We start from the raw sequence: 21,036 nt of genomic DNA, 5'->3' as shown, positions 1-21,036 counted from the left end.
AGAAAAGTTGCAAAAATAGTGCAGTCAATTCCTGTACACCCTTCACCCACATTTTCCGATGTTACCACTTTACCATATTTACTATATTATTCTTTGTCTCTCTTGAAACTTTTTAATGTTATAATTTGTATTTAAAGCATCTCTTCCTAAAGGTTACTCTGAAAATATTTGAAACAGTAAGTTAATAAAGTTTATAATGCAAATGTTATTTTCTTTGCAGTTGCCCTGCCAACTAATACGCCCTCATGGAGACCTCGGACTGAGTGTTGTAGTGATCCAGGTGACTCTCCTTTGAAACTTGTCAGCTGTCCCAAATCTAAAGCATCAGACAAGCGGAGTTTACTTCCACATCAGATCAGTCAGATATATGACGAATTATTTCAGATACATCTGAAACTGCAGGTAAGAACTAAACACTGAATCGAGAATTCAGAAATATTTATGTCCTAAGAACCAAACACTTACAAAATTTGTCTATATTTCATTTTAGTTACTTTAGATAAGTTTGTCAAGACAAGGACAGCAGGGGACAAACTCAAATTATAGGGACTAAGGAAGGGAAAAATACAGTGGCTGAGATAAAATAGAGACGGTGGCGTTTTTATTTGTAGGTGTGTGTTTCAGACTGTCTTGTATTTTATTTGATTCCCATCCCATCCTGACTTCAGCGATAAAATCTGATAAAGTATGCTTTTTGAAGTAGATGCTCTAGCTTTATTGTTTTAAGTACTTATATATGAAGAGTCCTCTTGTCAACTCTCATCAAAATTGAACTCTTAACATTCGCTTATATCTGCCTTTGGGGTTTTTTTGTTTCTAAAGTGTATTTCTTTTTTTTTTTTTTTTTGCAATGGTGTCTTGTTCTGTCATCCAGGCTGGAGTGCAGTGGTGTGATCTTGGCTCACTGCAACCTCCGCCTCCTGGGTTCCAGTGATTCTCCTGCCTCAGCCTCCTGAGTAGCTGGGATTACAGGTGCATGCCACCCCGTCCAGCCAATTTTTTGTATTTTTAGTAGAGTTGGGGTTTTACCATGTCGGCTAGGCTGGTCTTGAACTCCTGATGTCAGGTGATCTGCCCCCGGTTGGCCTCCCAGAGTGCTGGGATTACAGGCGTGAGCCACTGCGCCCAGCCTAAAGAGTATAATTTATATATTAAGCATCCATGAGAAGTAGAGAAGGAAGCAAAAGTGTATGTAATGCACACCATCTGTTTGAAATCCTTCCCATTGGAAACACATGAAATAGTTAAGCATTTCTTTAAAACCAGTATCTTGTTTTGTCAAAATAATTCAGATTGTAATTACCATAGCATTTTAGAAAAAGATTATTTTAGCCTAAAATCACCAGGAAAAGTTTAGGGAGAGACTTAGTCTAGTCTTTGACTGAGAAAGATAATAGTGGGAAGGTCATTCCAGGTATAAGGAATTGTAAATGAGAGGTGTTCTGAAAAGCAGTGATTGTCCAATTGTGCATTTATTAATTAGCCTGTGTGAAGGAAAGAAAATGATGAAAACTCAGGCTGGGTATTTTACAAGTTTTTAGGGAAAGGAGTGTCAGAGTAAAAAGTCAGGTTTTAGGAAGATTCCTTTGATAACACTTTATAAGATAAAAAAGAATAGGCAAGATCGCAAGGATGTATCTGTCATTTGTAGCAAATATAAAGATGTTTAATAAGAAAAAAATGAAGTACAGTGGATTAACTGGTTTAATCAGTCTATAGTTTAATCTGACTTTAAAATTTACTTTGTAAGTGCAGCCACTGTGGAAAACACTTTGGAGGTTCCTTAAACTGTAAATAGAACTACTGTATGATCCAGCAATCCCATCGCTGGTATATCCCCCAAAAAAGAAAACAGTGTATTGAAGAGATACCTGCACTCCCATGTTCATTGCAACTGTGTTCATAATAACCAAAATATGGAGTCAATCTAAGTGTCCATTGGCAGATAAAGAAAATGTGGTATCTATACACAATGGAGTATTATTCAGCCATAAAAAGAATGAAATCCTATCATTCACGGCAGCATAGATAGAATTGGAGGTCATTATATTAAGAGAAATAAGCCAGGCACAGAAGGACAGACATTGCATGTTCTCACTTGTGTGGGGTGGGAACTAAAGAAATGGATCTCATAGAAATAGAGCTGGAATAGTGGTTACCAGAGGCTGGGAGGGGAAGGCTAGCAGGGGTGAAGAGAGGTTAGTTAATGGGTACAAAAATACAGTTAGATAGGAGTAAGTTTCAGTGTTTACTAGTACAGTAGGGAAATTATAGTTAATGATAATTTATCGTGTATTTTAAAGTAGCTAGAGAAGAAGAATTGTAATGTTCTCAACACAAAGAAAGAATAAATGTTTGAGGTAATAGATATCCCCGTCACCTTGGTGGGGATGTTGAATAGACTCTTTAGACTTGACTTTGTCTTCTGTTTTTTTCCCTATGAAGTTAGAGACGAGGCTATTCACAGAGAGTGGTATATAGGACATGATGTATTCCAAATTAATAGAATGGAGAAGGCTCAAAATAGACACTTTGGAGAGTGAGCGAGCGAGAGCTGGCTGTGAACATATAAAAAGATTTTTGGACTGCATTGAGAATCTAGTACAGGATTGAGACCATGAATTTGCAATGGGGCCACTTTTCATGGTGTGTGATTTTTTTTTTTTTTCTCCAGTGGTACTGAACTGAGTAGCATGGGGCCGGGGAAGATAGTCAGTGTGCGAATCCAGGCCTCGTTCTTTCAGTCCAAGGTGATAGACAACAAGGTGAGGGAGGGAAGGGTATAGGTAAAATAGTGGACTGTGATGTGGAAGTAGAGCATGGAATTTAAACTGGATCGGGAACTAAATCTGCGTAGTGCTGATCCATTTTGGACCCCAGATTCTCTTGCATCATCGCAGTGGACTCTTACTATAGTGTGTTATCATTTAAAATCAAGATATAATTTCTGTACAAGTTTACTTGCTATACTAGTCTAGCTACTATAATCCAGATTGTCCTTAGGTACCCCTGTATTCCTGAAAACCACTGGGTTAAACCACAATGTTAGCCAATAGGAATATAATTTGCAGAATTTGTGACTTTTCAAGAGCATTAAAATCTGCCATTTTGATACAGTGTGAAACTGCAGCACAACAGAAGTTTGCTGAAGAACTTCAAAAGCGAGAACGTTTTTTACTTGAAAGAGAACAGCTGCTTTTCAGACATGAAGATGCCTTGAGTAAAATTAAAGGTGTGGAAGAAGAGGTTCTTACAAGATTTCAAATTATGAAAGAGGTAACTGTATAGCCTTTGATGTTAGAGTGGTATATTTCTTCTTTTCTTCTTAGATTCACTAGTTACTAACATTTTGCCACATTTGCTTTTTTCTCCTTCCCTTCCTTCTCTCCACACCTACACACACACACACACACACACACACACACACACACAGACATGCTTTTTTCTGATCCATATGAAAGCAGTTTGTAAAAATCATGGTTCTGTCACTAAGTACCTCAGTATGTATCTCCTAAGAATAAAGACATTCTCCAGACTATTAGCATATCAGGAAATTAATGCTAACTAAATAACTTATTTATAGTCCATATTTACTTTTTCAGGTGGTCTTCAGTATGTCTTTTATTGTTTGTAGGGGTGGGTCATTTGTTTGATCAAGGAACTAGACAAGATTCGTGCGTTATATTTGGTTGTTATATCTTTTTTGGTTTCTATGAATCTAGAGCACTTAACCTCAGCTTTTTTGTTTTTCGTGAGCTTTTCCTTTGAAGAATTCAGGCCAGAAGTCTTATATGTCACATTGTGGATTTTCCTGATTGCTTCCTAACGATAAAATATTTTTGACAAGGATATTATATAAGTGGGATAATATACCTTGCTTCATATCAAGACATACATTACTGTACATATAACTTACTTGGAGTAAAATTCATTGTCTGTTGTACATTTCTGTGAGTTTTGAAAAATGCATACAGTTTTGTAATCACAACCATCATCAAGATCAAGAATAGTTCAGCTCACCAGCAGTTCCCTTACGCTCTCTTGTAGCTATCCCTTTCCTTCAGCCTCAGCCCCTGGCAACCACTGACCTGTTTTCTGTCCCAGTACATCTGCCTTTTCCAGAATGTCATGTTAATAGCATCATTTTATGATTTTTCTTTGTCTTTGGTTTTCAGTAGCAGTTTATTTACAGTGTTTCTTGACATAGTTTTCTTTCAGTTTGTTCTGTTTGTGGTTAACTGAGCTTCTTGAATTTGGAAATGTCTGTCTTTTGCCAAATTTGGGGAATCTTCAGCCAATATTTCATGAAATATTTTTTCCACTTTCTTGTCTCCTCCTGGATCTCCAGTGACTCCTTGTGCTGTTTCCCCACAGATTTCTGAGGTTCCGTTCCTTTTTTCCCATTATTTTATTCAGTGTTCTTCAGATAATTTCTTGATCCATCTTAACGTTCATTACTTCTTTTTTAATCTCCATGTTGCTATTGAGCCCATCTAGTGAAATTTTTGTTTTTGATATTTATACATTCTAAAATTTCAAGTTGTTTAAAGCATTTATTTTTGTTTTTCTCATAAGCATTTCTGTGTTTATATTTACATTTATATATATTTACTTTTACCTCATGAAGCATAGTTTAAAAACTATGTATCACCTGTATCATCTCGAGATTGGGATCTGTTGATTATCTTTTTTCTTGAGGCTTAGTCACATTCTTTGGTTCTTGGTATGTTCGGTGATTTTTAGGGTATATTCAAGACCTTCTGGTTAATGTATAGATTTTGGGTTCTATTGTTACCCTCTGGAGAATGTTGATTTTAAAGCATTCAGCCCAATAAGATTTAGGCTTCCCTTTTTTTTTTTTTTTTTTTTTTTTTTGAGCCAGTCTCGCTCTGTTGTCCAGGCTGGAGTACAGTGGTGCGATCTCAGCTCACTGCAACCTCCACCTCCTGGGTTCAAGCGATTCTCCTACCTCAGCCTCTTGAGTAGCTGGGAATACAGGCGCCCACCACCATGCCCGGCTAATTTTTTGTATTTTTAGTAGAGATGGGGTTTCACCATGTTGGTCAGACTGGTCTTGAACTCCTGACCTCAAGCAATCCACCTGCCTTGGCCTACCAAACTGCTGGAATCACAGGCGTGCCTGGCCAGGCCTCAGTTTTTCCTCACCTCCTCTGGGCAGTGGCCCTCATCTCAGTTCAGCTTTCAAAGCCTTTGCAATGTTGCTGTGGAGTTGTCTTGTGCCTGTGCCTCTTAAAGGTCGGTCTGAGACTTGGGTCAACAGTTTAAAATCCTGATGCATTTCTTAAAGCTTTTGCGGTGCTGCTCTGGGTGTTTTTTGTGCGGGTAAAGAGGCATTGAAGTGTTAGCCAAGACTTAGGTAATGGTTTTAAACTGAGCTCCATTCTCCAAGCGTTTGCTCTACTGCTTTTGGTCTGTCCTGTGCCTGAGCGGCTCAAAGGTGAGCCCAATTTGTACAGGTTAGTAAACACCAGAGCGAGAGGATCCTCTTTGAGTCTCTCTTCTGCGGGATTCTCCCTACACTCTGGCTCGTAGGGGCCCCTCTTCCTGATTTTCCTGCAGGAAGACTGGTTTTCTCTCATTCTTCAGTGGACATGTTTTAGAGCTTTAGTGGAAATTAAAAAAAAAAATTTTTTTTTAATTGTTTTAGAGACTGAGTCACTGTGTTGCCCAGGCTGGAGTGCAGTGGCTATTCACAGACGTCCTCATAGCTCACTGCACCCTCAAGTCATCTTCGTCCCTCAGCCTCCTGAGTGGCTGGGACTATAGATGTGTACCACTGTGCCCAGCTAGTGGAAGTTTTTGTTCTACTTCTCCGTGTCTGGGACCCACCCTGCGGCAAAATGTTGACAGAAGAGGAAAAACAAAAATGCAGGAAACTTTACCCTTGAGAGTTGCTTCAACAAGTTTGCTCTCCCATCACAATGTCCTCCCCTTTTTTCTTTTCACAGTTGTCAGTTAGTTGTTTTGTTTTAATTAGGGCTTTTCGCTGTAATCAGTGGGAGAAGACTGTATTGAGCTTATCCTGCTGTGCCAGAAATGGAATGCATATGTTTTTAATATCTTTTAGATATGGAAAAAATTGGACAATGAGAATATTAGTTTTAAAAATAACTATTTGTGACTATATCCCAAGTTATTAAAGGAATTAATATAGTAAAATCATACAAAGATTAACTTCTTAGAATATTGGATTTTTTTCATAGGGCTAAAGGATGCTTAGATTCTCTGATCTCCATTTTAGTCGTGTTCTTGATTCTCTCTCTTTAGATTTGTGTATCTATTTTATTAAGTATAAAGATAATTGCCTTATTTTCATCATATTTATATCATTACTTGGAAGGAGGGAATTAATTCAGTTTTTTTATTTCCTGTAGAGACTTGTTTTAAAACTTTGTGAGTAGGTTGAGAGTGAAAGGTGAAACTATTAAGTGTTCGCATTTAAAATCTAAAACATGCTATCCCATTTAAATGTAATTAGAGGGGAAGTTGATTTGAGTTATTTTTAAAACTGATTAAGAAGAGTCAAATCGTTTGGGGCTCAGAAATTGTATTATGTATTTAACATGTTTTGAAATGAAAAGCAGGCATCAAAAATTTTAGCTGCTTTATGAGGACAAGAAATTAGTTGGTTTTATAAAAGATTTCTTTTATTTCTCAAGGGTAATGTAAATTATACACTTTATAAAGCCATAAATAGCTTACTTATCTCTTGAAGAGTATCAGAAATTCTTTATTGTTTTATTATTCCATGATGTCAAACAAAATATTTCTGTGAGTTTGTGTGAGTGGATTTTTCTGAGCAGAAGCAGAAAATAGACTTACTGCTACTTTGTAAATGCTCATATGTTTTAATAAGTGTGTTGTAAATGCCTTTGATGTTTTGTTGTTATCTTGGTAGATTGCATGGTTTTTATAAATTATTTGCCACACTAGTCACTTGTGCTTAAATACGCTGATTAAAGGTTTTGTGATTGAAGGAGTTCTTACTTGTAATTAATTCATGTTTCATAGTATTGGTGATGTACAATCCTTACAAGTTTTAGGTCAGAGTTGTTTCTTTTTTCTCCTCCTAGCAACATGATGCAGAAGTTGAACACTTAACTGAAATTCTTAAAGAAAAGAATAAAGAAACCAAGAGACTGAGGTCCTCTTTTGATGCATTGAAAGAATTGAATGATACCTTAAAAAAACAGGTAAGACCTGTTTTAATGTATATTGGACATAAGACATTCTAAGAACCATATTTTATATACAACAAATTAAAGTCAGCCTTAGAACACGTTTCGGCTAGAGAAAATTTGGATTACATTTGTTAGCTTTATTTTAAAATACTTCCAAATGTAAATAAAATATTCTTCAACTCTTTGGTTTCTTTCTTTCTTTGTTCTGCAACCAACTGACAGGCAAAGGAAAAAAAGACAAGCAAAAGAAAAAAACCTGATAACCTGAGAACTAATTACATTTTTAGGTAGTGATGTCTGGCTTCAATACTTATTATTTATCACTACTTATTTAACATTCATTTATTTTTGAGTGTCTATTATATCCTAGGCATCTTGCTAGACTCAGACCTTCACATTGCTCGTGTTCTCATGGTCATAAACTGGTATCACATTGCAGTATACTTAAATAAGTATTGTAGGCCGGGCACGGTGGCTCATGCATGTAATCCCAGCACTTTGGGAGGCCAAGACGGGTGAATCACGAGGTCAGGAGATCGAGACCATCCTGGCTAACACAGTGAAACCCTGTCTCTACTAAAAATACAAAAAATAAATTAGCTCGGCGAGGTGGTGGGCGCCTGTAGTCCCAGCTACTCGGAAGGCTGAGACAGGAGAATGGCGTGAACCCAGGAGGCGGAGCTTTCAGTGAGCCGAGATCCGGCCACTGCACTCCAGCCTGGGCGACAGAACGAGACTCCATCTCAAAAAAAAAAAAAAAAAAAATTTAAAAAAAAGCATTGTAATTTAGATTAATACATAATATCAAAGTTGCATAACATAAATATTTTTGTGAGTTATGTCTAGTTTTTTCCTTCCCTCTGCCAGTTTTTGGCAGAAAGATGTGAAAGTAAAGGAGTATTTTTTTTTTTTTTTTTTTTTTTTTTTTTTTTTTGAGATGGAGTCTGGCTCTGTCGCTGCAGTGGCCGGATGTCGGCTCACTGCAAGCTCCGCCTCCCGGGTTTACGCCATTCTCCTGCCTCAGCCTCCGGAATAGCTGGGACTACAGGCGCCCGCCACCTCGCCCGGCTAGTTTTTTGTACTTTTTAGTAGAGACGGGGTTTCATCGTGTTAGCCAGGATGGTCTGGATCTCCTGACCTCGTGATCCGCCCGTCTCGGCCTCCCAAAGTGCTGGGATTACAGGCTTGAGCCACCGCGCCTATGTTAAAGAGAGACAAGAGAATGATTATGTATTTTTTAGATTGTGTGGGGAGTAGATGTTGGAGCAGAAATTGGAGTAAACCCCGTCACTTTGAAAATGAAAGCATTGGACTGGGAATCTGTACGGATTATAAAATGTAACTTAAGCCTCAGACTCTCCCGGAGTTCCTTTGCCAGCTGTCCTTTTCTGTTTCTGCTTTTGTTTCCCTTTAATCTCTACTTGTTGTGATCCTCCTCCTTGGCAGTGATACATAGGTGCCCTGTTTCTCACCTGATTCTAATTCTTTGGCTTTCCTCAGTTCATTTATGACTGTTACTATTGGACTATGAATTTGATGGCCTGTTGTCTGTTTGGAATCCCACTTTATCCCTGGAGAGACCACTTTTTCTCATTACAGTCTCATTCTACCACTCTCTCGTGAGGATTTTAAGAATTCCTAGCTGGATAAACTGTTGCCCATACCCATCTCTTAGGTTTCTGTAATCCTTAATAATTTTGCATGTGGTTGCATGAGTGTGTGGTAATTGGGGTGGATATGTGGATTATTAAATATTTGGACCTATTGATAATTGGATTTATGAGCTAATGTGTACAAACTGAAAAAATGTGGCAGAATGCTTTTTTATGGTTTCTTTGCTAAGAATAGATCAGAGATCAGCTCACTTTTTCTGTTAAGGACTAGATAGTAAGTATTTTGGGCTTTGTAGGCCATGTGGTCTCTCTTTCAGTGACCCAGCTCTGCCATCATAGTGCAAAAACAGCCATAGGCAATAAGTGAATGAGTGTGGCTGTGTTCCAAAACGACTGTATTTATAAAAACAAACCATGGGCATATTTAACCAGCTCCTGGCCAGATGAATGACATGTACTTTGAAATTGCTGAAGAAAAAGATATGTTATTTCTGTGACTGACTTACACAGTAATTTATGCTAACACTGGATATACATTTTCTAATAATTTAAAAGCATTTCTCGTTAAGTCTAGCCGAACTGAGGAGGAAAGGATTAATGTTCAAGCCTCATCATGGGGAGATAGTCCCAGTGAACACCCCAAGATCTCAGTTGAAAGGAGCAGGGTTGTGCCTTGGGACTGGGTGAATTAGAGGGAGACAGAACTTTCTTAAATTGAAACCTGGCCTTGATTAAGTGCAGTTCCTGATGAGATTAAGGTGCTTACTCCTCAGTTTAAATGCCTAGCAGAGGAAAATATGTCCTTCATTCTATACAAAATGAGTAAGCATATCAAAAGACAGAATTGCATAACTCAAAATGAAGAAGAAAACCCCAGAGAATATAAACATACTTGCAAGTGATCCGCATTTAACAGGCAATGACTTTAAAATAATGATTAATATGTTCAAGAAAGTAGAAAAATAGATTGACAACTTCATTAGAGAATTCCTAGCGTAGGTACATTTTTGCCTAAATAGTAAGTCTGTGGAAAGGAATTAAATTGAAATTTGAAAACTAAAAAACACATCAGTTGAATTTAAGAATTCCATCGAATGGGGTTTTAAAATTATTTTTAATTGACATAATTGTGCATAATTATGGGGTACAGTGATATTCGATACAGTAATGTGTAATGATCAATCAGAGTAATTAGCAAATCCATCAACTCAACATTTATCATTTCTTTATATTGGAAATATTCAAAATCCTCTCTTTTTCTATTAGATAATATACCATAAATTGTTGATTGTAGTTACCCTGTAGTGCTGTAAAGCTAGAACTTACTTCTCCTATCTAGTTCTTCTTTTTGTTTTGTTTTGTTTTGTTTGAGATGAGTCTCACTCTGTTGCCCAGGCAGGAGTGCAGTGACATGATCTTGGCTCACTGCAACCTCTGCTTCCTGGACTCAAGCGATTCTCCTGCCTCAGCCTCCCAAGTATCTGGGTTTTCAGGCACCCACCACCACACCCGGCTAATTTTTGTATTTTTAGTAGAGATGGGGTTTCACCATGTTGGCCAGGGTGGTCTCAAACTCCTGGCTTCAAGTGATCCACCTGCTTCTTGGCTTCCCAAAGTGCTTGGATTACAGGCCTGAGCCACTGCACCCGACCCCCCTATCCAATTCTAATTTTGTGTCTGTTAACCAACTTCTCTCCATTCCTCCCTTTCCACAGCCTTCGCAACCTCTAATAACCAATATTCTGTACTTCTGTGAGATCAACTTGTTTTTTAGCTTCCACATGAGTAAGAACATGTGGTATTTATCGTTCTGTGCTTGATTTATTTCACTTAACATAAGGTCTTTCAGGCTCATCCATGTTGCAGCAAATAACAAGATTTTGTTCTTTTTCATAGCTGAATAGTATTTTATTGTTTATGTATACACCACATTTTCTTTATAAATTTATCTATTGATGGACATATGGGTTAGCGACTTTCCATACTTTGGCTATTGCACCTACTACTGCAGTAAACATGGGAGTGCAGATATCACTTCAATATACTGATTTTCTTTCCTGTGAATATATACCCAGAAGTGGTATTGCAGGATCATGTGGTAGTTATGTTTTTAGTTTTTTGGGGAACCTGAATACTGTTTTTCATAATGGCTGTGCTAATTTATATCCCCACCAACAATGTAAAAGCGTTTTCCTTCTCCACATCATCACCAACGTTTATTACTTTTTGTCTTCTTCGTAGCCATTCTAACTGGGATGAGATTGATACCTGATCATGGTTTCGATTTGCATTAACCTGATGATTAGTGATACTGAGCATTTTTTCATATACCTGTTGACTGTATGCCTTTGTTTGAGAAATGTCTATTCAGATTATTTACCCATTTTTTTATTTGGATTTTGTTTTTTTTTTTTTGGCTATTGAGTTCCTTGTATTGTCTGGATTTTCATCCTTGTTGGATGAATAGTTTGCATATATTTTCTCCTATTCTGCAGGTTATATCATTTTTCTTTTTATTGTTTCCAATCTCATTTGTCTGTTTTTGCTTTTGTTGCTTGTGCTTTTGAGGTCTTATCCATAATATCTTTGCCCAGGCGAGTGTCCTGAACTATTTCCCACATTTTCCTCTAGTAGTTTCATAGTTTTGGGTCTTGTATTTCAAAGTCTTTAATTCATTTTGGGTTGATTTTTGTCTGTGATGAGAGATGGGGTCTAGTTTTATTCGTAGGCATATGGATATCCATTTCCCAGCACCATTTGTTGAGGAGACTGTCATCTCCCTTATTAATGCTCATGGCACCTTTGTAGAAAATCAGTTGGCCATAAGTGTGTGGATTTATTTCTGAGTTCTCTATGCTGTTCCATTAGTCTATGTGTCTGTTTTTATGCCAGTACTATGCTGTTCTGATTACTACAATTTTGTAGTATATTTTGAGTTTAGTGTGATGCCTCTGACTTTGTTGTTTTCACATAGGATTGCTTTTGCTTATTTGGGGTCTTTCATAATTTCATACACATTTTAGGATTTTTTTCTGTTTCTGTGAAGCATGTAGTTGGTATTTTAATAGACATTATGTTGAATCTATAGATGACTTTGGTTATTTTGACAGTATTAGTTGTTCCAGTCCATGAACATGAAATATCTTTTCTTTTTTTGTGTGTGATCTTCAGTTTCATTCATCAGTGTTTTATAGTTTTCATTGTGGAAATCTTTCACTTCCTTGATTAAATTTATTCCCAGGTATTTTATTTTATTTTTGTAGCCATTGTAGACAGGATAGATTTCTTTATTTCTTTTTCAGTTAGTTTGTTAGTGTTTGGAGATGCTACTGATTTTTGTATTTTGATTTTGTGTCCTTCAACTTTACTGAATTTATCAGTTCAAAGAAATTTTTGGTGGAGCCTTTCAGTTTCTTTGCATTGAAGATCATGTCATCTGCAAAGAAGGACAATTTGACTCATTTCCAATTTGTTTGTTTGTTTGTTTGTTTGTTTTTTGGAGATGGAGTCTAGCTCTGTTGCCCAGGCTGGAATACAGTGGCACGATATCTGCTCACTGCAACATCCACCTCCTGGGTTCACACCATTCTCCTGCCTCAGCCTCTTGAGTAGCTGGGATTATAGGCATGCGCCACCACATCTGGCTAATTTTTGTATTTTTAGTAGAGACGGGGTTTTGCTGTGTTGGCCAGGCTGGTCTTGAACTCCTGGCCTCAGGTGATCTGCCTGCCTTGGCCTCCCATATTGCTGGGATTACAGGCATGAGTCACCACACCCAGCCTGTTATTTCCAATTTGGATGTCTTTTATTTCTTTTTCTTACTTAATTACTCTGGCTAGTGCTTCTAGTACCATGTTGAACAAGAGTGGTGAGAATGGGCATCCTTGTCTTGTTCTAGTTCTTAGAGGAAAAATTTTCAGCTTTTCCCTGTTCAGTATGATGTTAATTGTGGGTTTGTTATACATAGCTTTTAATGTGTTGAAGTACATTCCTTCTGTACCTAATTTTTTGAGAGTTTTTACTGTGAAGAGATGTTGAATTTTATACTTTTTCTGTGTCTATTGAAGTGATCGTAAGGTTTTTATACTTCATTGTTATTCTGTTAAAACGTGATATATCACATTTTTTTATTTGCATATTTGAGCCTTCCTTGTGTCCCTGGGATAAATCTCACTTGGTTATGGTATATTATCTTTTTGGTGTGTTGTTGAATTTGGTTTGCTAATATTTTGTTGAGGATTTTAGCATCTATGTTCATCAGGAATATTGGCCTGGAGTTTTCTTGTTGTGTCTTGGTTTGGTTTTGGTATCAGGGTAATGCTGGCTTTGTACAATGAGTTTGGAAGAATTCTCTACCCTTGAGGTTTTTGGGATAGTCTGAGAAGAATTGGTATTTGTTCTTTAAAAGTTTGAATTCAGCAGTGAAACCATTTATTGAATTTAAAAGTACAGTTCAGCAGTAAAGCCATTTAGTTTGGGCTTTACTTTGCTGGGAAACTTTTGACCACGATTCAATCTTGTTACTTGTTATTGGTCTGTTCTAGTTTTCTATTTCTTCCTGATTCAGTCTTGGTAGGTTTTATGTGCCTAGGAATTTATCCATTTCCTCTGGGTTTTCCAGTTTGTTGGCATATAGTTGTTTCATAATGATCTCTGTAGTCTCTAGTGATCCTTGTATTTCTGTGGTACCACTTGTAATGTCTCCTTTTTTGTTTCCGATTTTATCTATTTGGGTCTTTTCTCCTTTTTTCTTTTCTTTTTTTTCTTTCTTCTTTCCTTCTTCCCTTCCTTCTCTTGGTACTATTTCTTCTCTTCGTTTTCTTTCTTTCTCTCCTTTTTTTTTTGTTTTGACTGTCTCCCTCTGGTTCCCAGGCTGAAGTGCAGTGGCATCACCACAGCTTGCTGTAACCTTAACTTCCAGGACTTAAACCACCCTTCTACCTCAGCCTGCTTAGTAGCTGGGACTGCAGACGTGCGCCACCAGCTCTGGTTAATTTTTTAAATTTTGTTGTAGAGATGAGATCTTACTGTGTTGCTGAGGCTGGTCTTGAACTGGGCTCAAGTGATCCTCCTGCCTCACCCTCCCAAAGTGCTGGGATTACAGGTGTGAGCTACTGCACTCAGTCTCTTCTTTTTTTCTTAGTCTAGCTCATGGTTGGTTGGTTTTTTTATGTTTTCAAAAAGCTACTTTTCATTTTTTAAGAAAATTATTTTAGATTCAGAGGGTACATGTGCAACTTTGTTACATGGATATATTGTCTAACAGTGAGATCTGGGCTTCTAAAATGTACTCTTCACTCAAATAGTGAACACTGTACCCAGTAGGTTAATTTCCAACACCTACCCCTCTCCCCCCTTCCCTTTTGGAGTCCCCAGTATCTGTTATTTCCATGTTTATGTCCATATGTGTATACCTGTTGTTTATCTTTGACTTATAAGTGAGAACATACAGTATTTAATTTTCTGTTTCTAAGTTATTTCACTTAGGATTAATGACCTACAGCTCCATCCATGTTGCTGCAAAAGACATGATTTCATTCTTTACTATGGCCACATAGTATTCTATTCATGGCGTATCTATATCATAAATTTTATTGTAAGATACCATAAGTAATATTATAAAAAAGCAATTGGATACCCAGGAATAAATCTAAAGAGAGATATGCAAGACATCGCTACTGAAAACTACAAAACATTATTAAAAGAAAATAAAACCTAAATAAATTGAAGATATGTTCATATATAGGAAGACTCAATATTGTAAATATGTCAGTTCTTCCATACATATACATATCAGTATACACACACACACACACACACACACACACACACACACAATCCCAGTAATGCAATCCCAGTTATAGCTCATTGTACTGCATACTTAGCATTTTATACTTTTGTTTATATATGTTATAGTTCTAATAACAATTTACTTATTAATAAAAGCATTTTCCACTAAAATATATGTATATGCTTTTAAGACGTCTGGAGTCTTGTACATTTTTCATAAGATGAAGTAAATTATCTTACAGATCATTAATATTTTAGGGAAAAATGGCAACTTCAGTTGTGATCTAAGTTAATCATGAATGCTGTCTTTGTTTTGTTATGTTGGTTACTAATATAGACCACATTAGATAGTAGATTGAGAAACCCTTAGTATGAAACCAGTTGAAGGTTTATATTGAAATATCTAACTTTTTCTACCCTTTAGTTGAATGAAGCAAGTGAGGAAAACAGGAAGATGGACATTCAGGCGAAAAGAGTTCAAGCTCGTTTAGATAATTTACAGGTAAGTTGCCTGTTCTTTACAGACACAAGTATATTTTTAGATGATTGCCTTTGAGTTTACTCATTTTGATACAATTGTCCTTTAATTCATGCATATGTACTGTTGCAGAGGAAGTACGAGTTTATGACAATACAGAGATTGAAAGGAAGTTCCCATGCTGTTCATGAAATGAAAAGTTTAAAACAAGAAAAAGCACCAGTTTCAAAAACTTACAAGGTATGATATGATTGAAAATTTCTCCAAATGGAAAGCCAGGAAGATTTCTCTTGTGCTTTAATCGTTTCTCTTTGAAAAGAGAAAGGATTCACCATAATAGTTTTTTAATAGGGAAATATCTCAAGAATATTTAAACTATACTTTCATTTGCAAAAACAAAACTATTACAACCAAATGTAGAATATTTCCACTGTCCTAGAATATGGAACTTTTGACTATCTTAGGAAGTTCTCTAATGTCCTTTCCTGGTCATTCTTTTCTGCCAGAAGTTTTGCAGAAATTGGTTTTGCCTATGTGAGACATTTGGTCAGTGGAATTGTATTGTGTGTACTTGTTTGTGTAAGGCTTTTGTCAGCATAATTATGAGTGTATCAGTAGTTTGTTCCCTACTATTGCTCAATAGTTTTTCATTGTATTAATGTATCAGAGTTTGTTCCTTCATTCTTCTGTTGATAGACACCTGGGCTTTTTCTAGTTTTTGTCTGCAATAAATAAAGCTGCTACAAATATTGATGTGCAGGGTTTTTATGGACATATGTTTTCATTTGTTTTGGATATATACCAGGACTGTAATCTCTGGGTCATAAGGTAGATAAAGGTAGATGTATGTTTTTAAGAAACTGACAGTTTTCCAAATTGGTTGTACTGTTTTATACTCCCATTAACAGTGTATCAAAGTTTTGGTTGCTCCACAACCTTGTCAACATTTGGTGTTTTCAATTTTGTTCATTTTGACCCTTCCAATGGGTGTGTAGTAGTATCTTATTATTATGGGCTTTGATCATTTAGATATTTTGATACATTTTCTAGTTCTTTATAAATTGAGAAAATTGGAGTAAATTGAAAAGGTACAGATTTTATATTCAGGGACTGAAGATAATTGAAGTTTTCATCTAAAGGGAGTTAGTTTCTATTTGAAAAAAATTGAGAAAGTGAAAAATTGCTCTTCAGAATAATGCAGTAATGCTACTATTTATCATTTTGTCTTTATTCATTCTGATTTTGTGGATTGCCATTGACTTAATGTTGCCTTTTTATTAATTTGCTTTTATATTTCTCTGTCTTTGAATTTTTTTGTTTTTTTATTTTTTAATTTATTAATATTTTTAATTTTTTTTTTTTTTTTGAGATGGGGGTCTCACTCTGTCACCCAGGCTGGAGTGCAGTGGTGCAACCTTGGCTCACTGCAGCCTCTGCCTTCTGGGTTCAAGCCTCCTGAAGAAATGGGATTACAGGCACCCACCACCATACCTGGCTATTTTTTGTATTTTTAGTAGAGACAGGGTTTCACCATGTTGGGTAGGCTGGTCTCGATCTCCTGACCTCAGGTGATCCAGCTGCCTCTGACCCCCAAAGTGCTGGGATTATAGGCATGAGCCACCATGCCCGGCCTGCAGATTAAAAAAAACAAATAAATTTAACATAGTTCCCTGCTTAAGGTGGATATGTGTAGTGGTATCTTATTTTTAAAAAATTGAATTAAATTAGAAATGTGTTTTGTAATAATACTTAAAATTAGTCTAATTAAATTTATAAATTACTTTGTTATTTTACTTTTCATTTTGGTAGACTCCCGGAGGACAAGATTTCTAGGGAAAAAAAGTTCATATGTGTATTGAATGATATACTGGAAAGACAAAGTAACAATTTTTGTGAGAAGAAAAAGATAGGAAGTTTCATAGTGGAAATTCTTTAGCTCTGGAAACCTTTAATTTTTTTTAGTATTTCAATTGTGGTAGGTTCATGCTCTTAAGGCTAATTTTACTTTTTTTCCATCTTATCAAACTTGGATAAAGAATTTTTATGAAAAGTTTTAGTAATAAGGTACAAGTTATTTCAACTTCCTAATTATGATGACTTTTCTTGCCTTCTCTCAGTCATCATTTAACATGTTTTTAATATTAGATGGGGAGGTTTCTGTGTTTGTTTTTTTTTGTTGTTATTTTTTCTTTTTTGAGATGGAGTCTTGCTCTTTTTCCCAGACCTGTGTGCAGTGGTGCAATCTCGGCTCACTGCAGCCTCCACCTCCTGGATTCAAGTGATTCTCCTGCCTCAGCCTTCCAAGTAACTGGGATTACAGGCATGCGCCACCATGCCCAGCTAATTTTTGTATTTTTAGTAAAGACAGGTTTCACCATGTTGGCCAGGCTGGTCTCGAACTTCTAGGGAACTTCAGGTGATCCACCCACCTCAGCCTCCCAAAGTGCTGGGATTGCAGGCTTGAGCCACAGCACTAGGCAAGTTGGGAAACTTTGATTTTGAATTTCTTTTGTTTGGAGAAGCTCTGTCCTTAACATATTTTAGTGAATTACTTTAGTCAAATTATTCTTTAATTATTTACCAAATTTAAGACTTGTCTTTGAAGTTTTATGAAGTTGTGAACTGAAATGAATGATTTAATTTTTGACATATAGGTACCACTTAATGGGCAAGTTTATGAACTTTTAACTGTCTTCATGGACTGGATTTCGGATCATCATCTTAGCAAAGTGAAACATGAAGAATCTGGAATGGATGGTAAAAAACCACAACTCAAATTCGCTTCCCAGAGAAATGATATTCAGGAGAAGTGTGTAAAGGTTTGTTTTTTAATTTGAAATATGTGACTCAGAATATATGAAGATTAAAAAAGGGAAAAGCCAGGGCCAGGCACAGTGGCTCATGCCTGTAATCCCAGCACTTTGGGAGTTCAAGGTGGGCCGTTCACCTGAGGTCGGGAGTTCGAGACCAGCCTGGGCAACATGGTGCAATGGGCAACCCTGTCTCTACTAAAAATACAAAAAATAGGTGGGCATCATGGCACGTGCCTGTAATCTCAGCTACTTGGGAGGCTGAGGCAGGAGAAACGCTTGAATCTGGGAGGTGGAGGTTGCAGTGAGCTGATATTGCACCACTGCACTCCATCCTGGGCAACAGAGCAAGATTGTTTCAAAAGAAAAAAAAAACGAACAAATTTGAGGGGCTGCCTCTGATGAGGCCCTTCTTCCTGGTCTCCTGCAGAGTCCAGAGGTGATGCAGGGTATCACATGGCTGGGGGCTGAGTGTGCTAGCTAAGGTCTCTCTCCCTTTTATAAAGCCACCAGTCCAATTCCCATGATAATCCATTAATCCATTAACCCTTGGATGAATTAATCCTTTCATGAGGGCATCCCTCATAACCCGGTCACCTTTTTTTTTAAAAAGCTTTGTTTTGGAGATGGGATCTCCTCGTGTCACCGAGGCTGGAGTGCAGTGGCCCAGTCATTGCTTACTGCAGCCTCCAAGCTCCTAGCCTCAAGCAGTCTTCCTGCCTCATCCCTTTGAGTAGGGACTACAGGTATATACCACTTTGCCCAGCTAATTTTTTTCCTTTTTCTTTTGAGACGGAGTCTCACTCTGTCGCCCAGGCTGGAGTGCAGTGGTAGGATCTCAGCTCACTGCAAGCTCCGCCTCCCGGGTTTACGCCATTCTCCTGCCTCAGCCTCCCAAATAGCTGGGACTACAGATGCCCGCCACCTCGCCTGGCTAGTTTTTTTGTATTTTTTAGTAGAGACAGGGTTTCACCATGTTAGCCAGGATGGTCTCGATCTCCTGACCTCGTGATCCGCCCGTCTCAGCCTCCCAAAGTGCTGGGATTACAGGCTTGAGTCACCATGCCCGGCCTGCCCAGCTAATTTTTAAAAAATTTGTATAGAGATCAGACCTGGCTTCCTTGCACAGGATGGTCTTGAACTCCTAGCTTCAAGCATTCCTCCTGCCTTGGCCTCCCAAAATGTTGTCATTACAGATGTGGGCCACTGTGCCTGGACCCAGTCACTTCTTAAAGGCCCCACTTATCAATACTGTCATATTGGAAATTAAGTTTCAACATGTCTTTTGGAGGAAACAAACATTCAAACCATAGCACATGGCAAAAGGGAATTAAAGTTGCTAATCAGCTGACCTTAAAATAGGGAGATTATATAGGATTATGTGGGTGGTCTTAGTAATCACATAAACTCTTTAAACCAGAAGGATTCAGAAGAGTAGACCAGAGACTCACCCCACTCTCGCTGGCTTTTGAAGATGGAGAAATAGGGCCATGAGACATGGAAATCAGATAATCTTTTTTTTTTTTTTTTTTTTTTTTGAGATGGAGTTTTACTCTGTCGCCAGGCTGTAGTGCAGTGGTGCCATCTTGGCTCACTGCAACCTCTGCCTCCCGGGTTCAAGTGATTCTCCTGCCTCAGTCTCCCAAGTAGCTGGGACTACAGGTGTGCACCACCACACTCAGCTAATTTTTGTATTTTTAGTAGAGACGGGTTTTCACTGTGTCAGCCAGGATAGTCTCAAACTCTTGACCTTGTGATCTGCCCACCTTGGCCTCCCAAAGCCCTGGGATTACTGGTGTGAGCCACCGTGCCCGGCCATCAGATATCTTCTAGAAGCTGGGAATTGCCCTCTGCTGACAGTCACAAAGGACATACAAATCTCAGTGCTCTAACTGCAGCAAACTGGATTCTGCATGCAACTTGAATAAGCAAGGAAATGAATCCTCCCTTAGCCTCTGGAAAGGAACACAGCTCTGAATATACATTGATTTTGGCTGGCTGAGACCCATATTAGACTTCTGAACCTACAGAAGTGTAAAATAATGAATTTGTGTTGTTTAAATGTTAAGTTTGTGGTATTTGTTATGGCAGCCATAGGACACAAATACACCTTTGTTTAGAATTTTGTCTCTTAGTACCTACATCAATTATTTCCCTAAATCTAGCCTTATTTTAGAAGTAACTGCTAATTAGGAAGGCCTGCAGTATTAACGTTCTGCAGAGAAATTTTATTTGTTAGAACTAGATGAGGGCTGGGCATGGTGTCTCATACCTGTAATCCTTGCACTTTGGGAGGTTGAAGTCGGAGGATAGCTTGAGCCTAGGAGTTTGAGATCAGCTTTGGCAACATGGCAGTACCCCAAATCTACAAAAAATACAAAAATTAACCAGGCGTGGTGGCATGCGCCTGTAACCCCAGTTCCCTGGGAGCCCGAGGTGGGAGGATCACCTGAACCTGGGGAGGTCGAGGCTGCAGTGAGCTGTGATTGTACCACTGTACTCCAGCCTGGGCAACAGAGTGAGACCATGTCTGAAGAAAAATAATGGAATCGGGATCATGTAATACTGTGTTTTTATATTAGTCTAATAACATAAGAGAATAATATTTAGCACACGTATTTCTCAGGATTCATTTTAACATCTCTAAATAAAAAGTTGTCTGTTGACATGTTCAGGATTTACAGTTTCTGTTGAACTTAGATCCTTTTAGTTAAAATATTGTTTTCAACTTAATTACTGTATATTCATAAAGGTAGAACAATTTTAAGGTGTATAAATAAACTTTTACATATCATAATAAAAGAGTAAGTAGTACCAGATTAATTAAATACGTGTGGGCATCACAAGCAGGTATTCACATCTCTTTAGGAAGATGTAAAATTTGTGATTTTAAATAATGTAACCTTATCTTAAAATCTTTTTTTTTTTTGTTATAGGACTCTGTTAACCACTTGGGCAGGCATTATATTTATTCTAAGAATACTAGTATAGCTCAAAATATTTTAGCAAAGTAATCTCTTCAGAAATTACCTTTGGAAACTTCTGACAGGGTTTTTTTGTATATTTGATCACAGTTATAACTTGTTTAAGGATTGGTTTAATATTTAAAAACAACTAAAGCCATTGAGGAGTAAATCTGATAT

General features: G+C 37.5%; 1 protein-coding gene across 7 annotated transcripts in view; it reads left to right on the top strand.

Annotated features, from left to right (window-relative positions):
• CCDC138 (coiled-coil domain containing 138) overlaps window positions 1-21,036 on the top strand; it is a 103,734-nt gene that overhangs the window by 6,997 nt on the left and 75,701 nt on the right. For all 7 annotated transcript variants that reach the window (XR_012095405.1, XR_012095406.1, XM_037994246.2 and 4 more), the window contains 6 exons: window positions 221-402; window positions 3,118-3,276; window positions 7,095-7,214; window positions 15,030-15,107; window positions 15,216-15,323; window positions 17,738-17,902. Coding sequence is in view for 5 of the 7 variants with exons in the window: in XM_037994246.2 (XP_037850174.2) it covers window positions 221-402; window positions 3,118-3,276; window positions 7,095-7,214; window positions 15,030-15,107; window positions 15,216-15,323; window positions 17,738-17,902 (812 nt within the window). In the remaining 2 variants the exon portion in view is untranslated. The remainder of the gene's footprint in view (window positions 1-220; window positions 403-3,117; window positions 3,277-7,094; window positions 7,215-15,029; window positions 15,108-15,215; window positions 15,324-17,737; window positions 17,903-21,036) is intronic.

The sequence above is a fragment of the Chlorocebus sabaeus genome, chromosome 14 (assembly GCF_047675955.1).
Source record: "Chlorocebus sabaeus isolate Y175 chromosome 14, mChlSab1.0.hap1, whole genome shotgun sequence".
NCBI lineage: Eukaryota > Metazoa > Chordata > Mammalia > Primates > Cercopithecidae > Chlorocebus > Chlorocebus sabaeus.
Note: the sequence above shows the minus strand (reverse complement) of the source record. Positions and strands in the feature narration are given on the sequence as shown.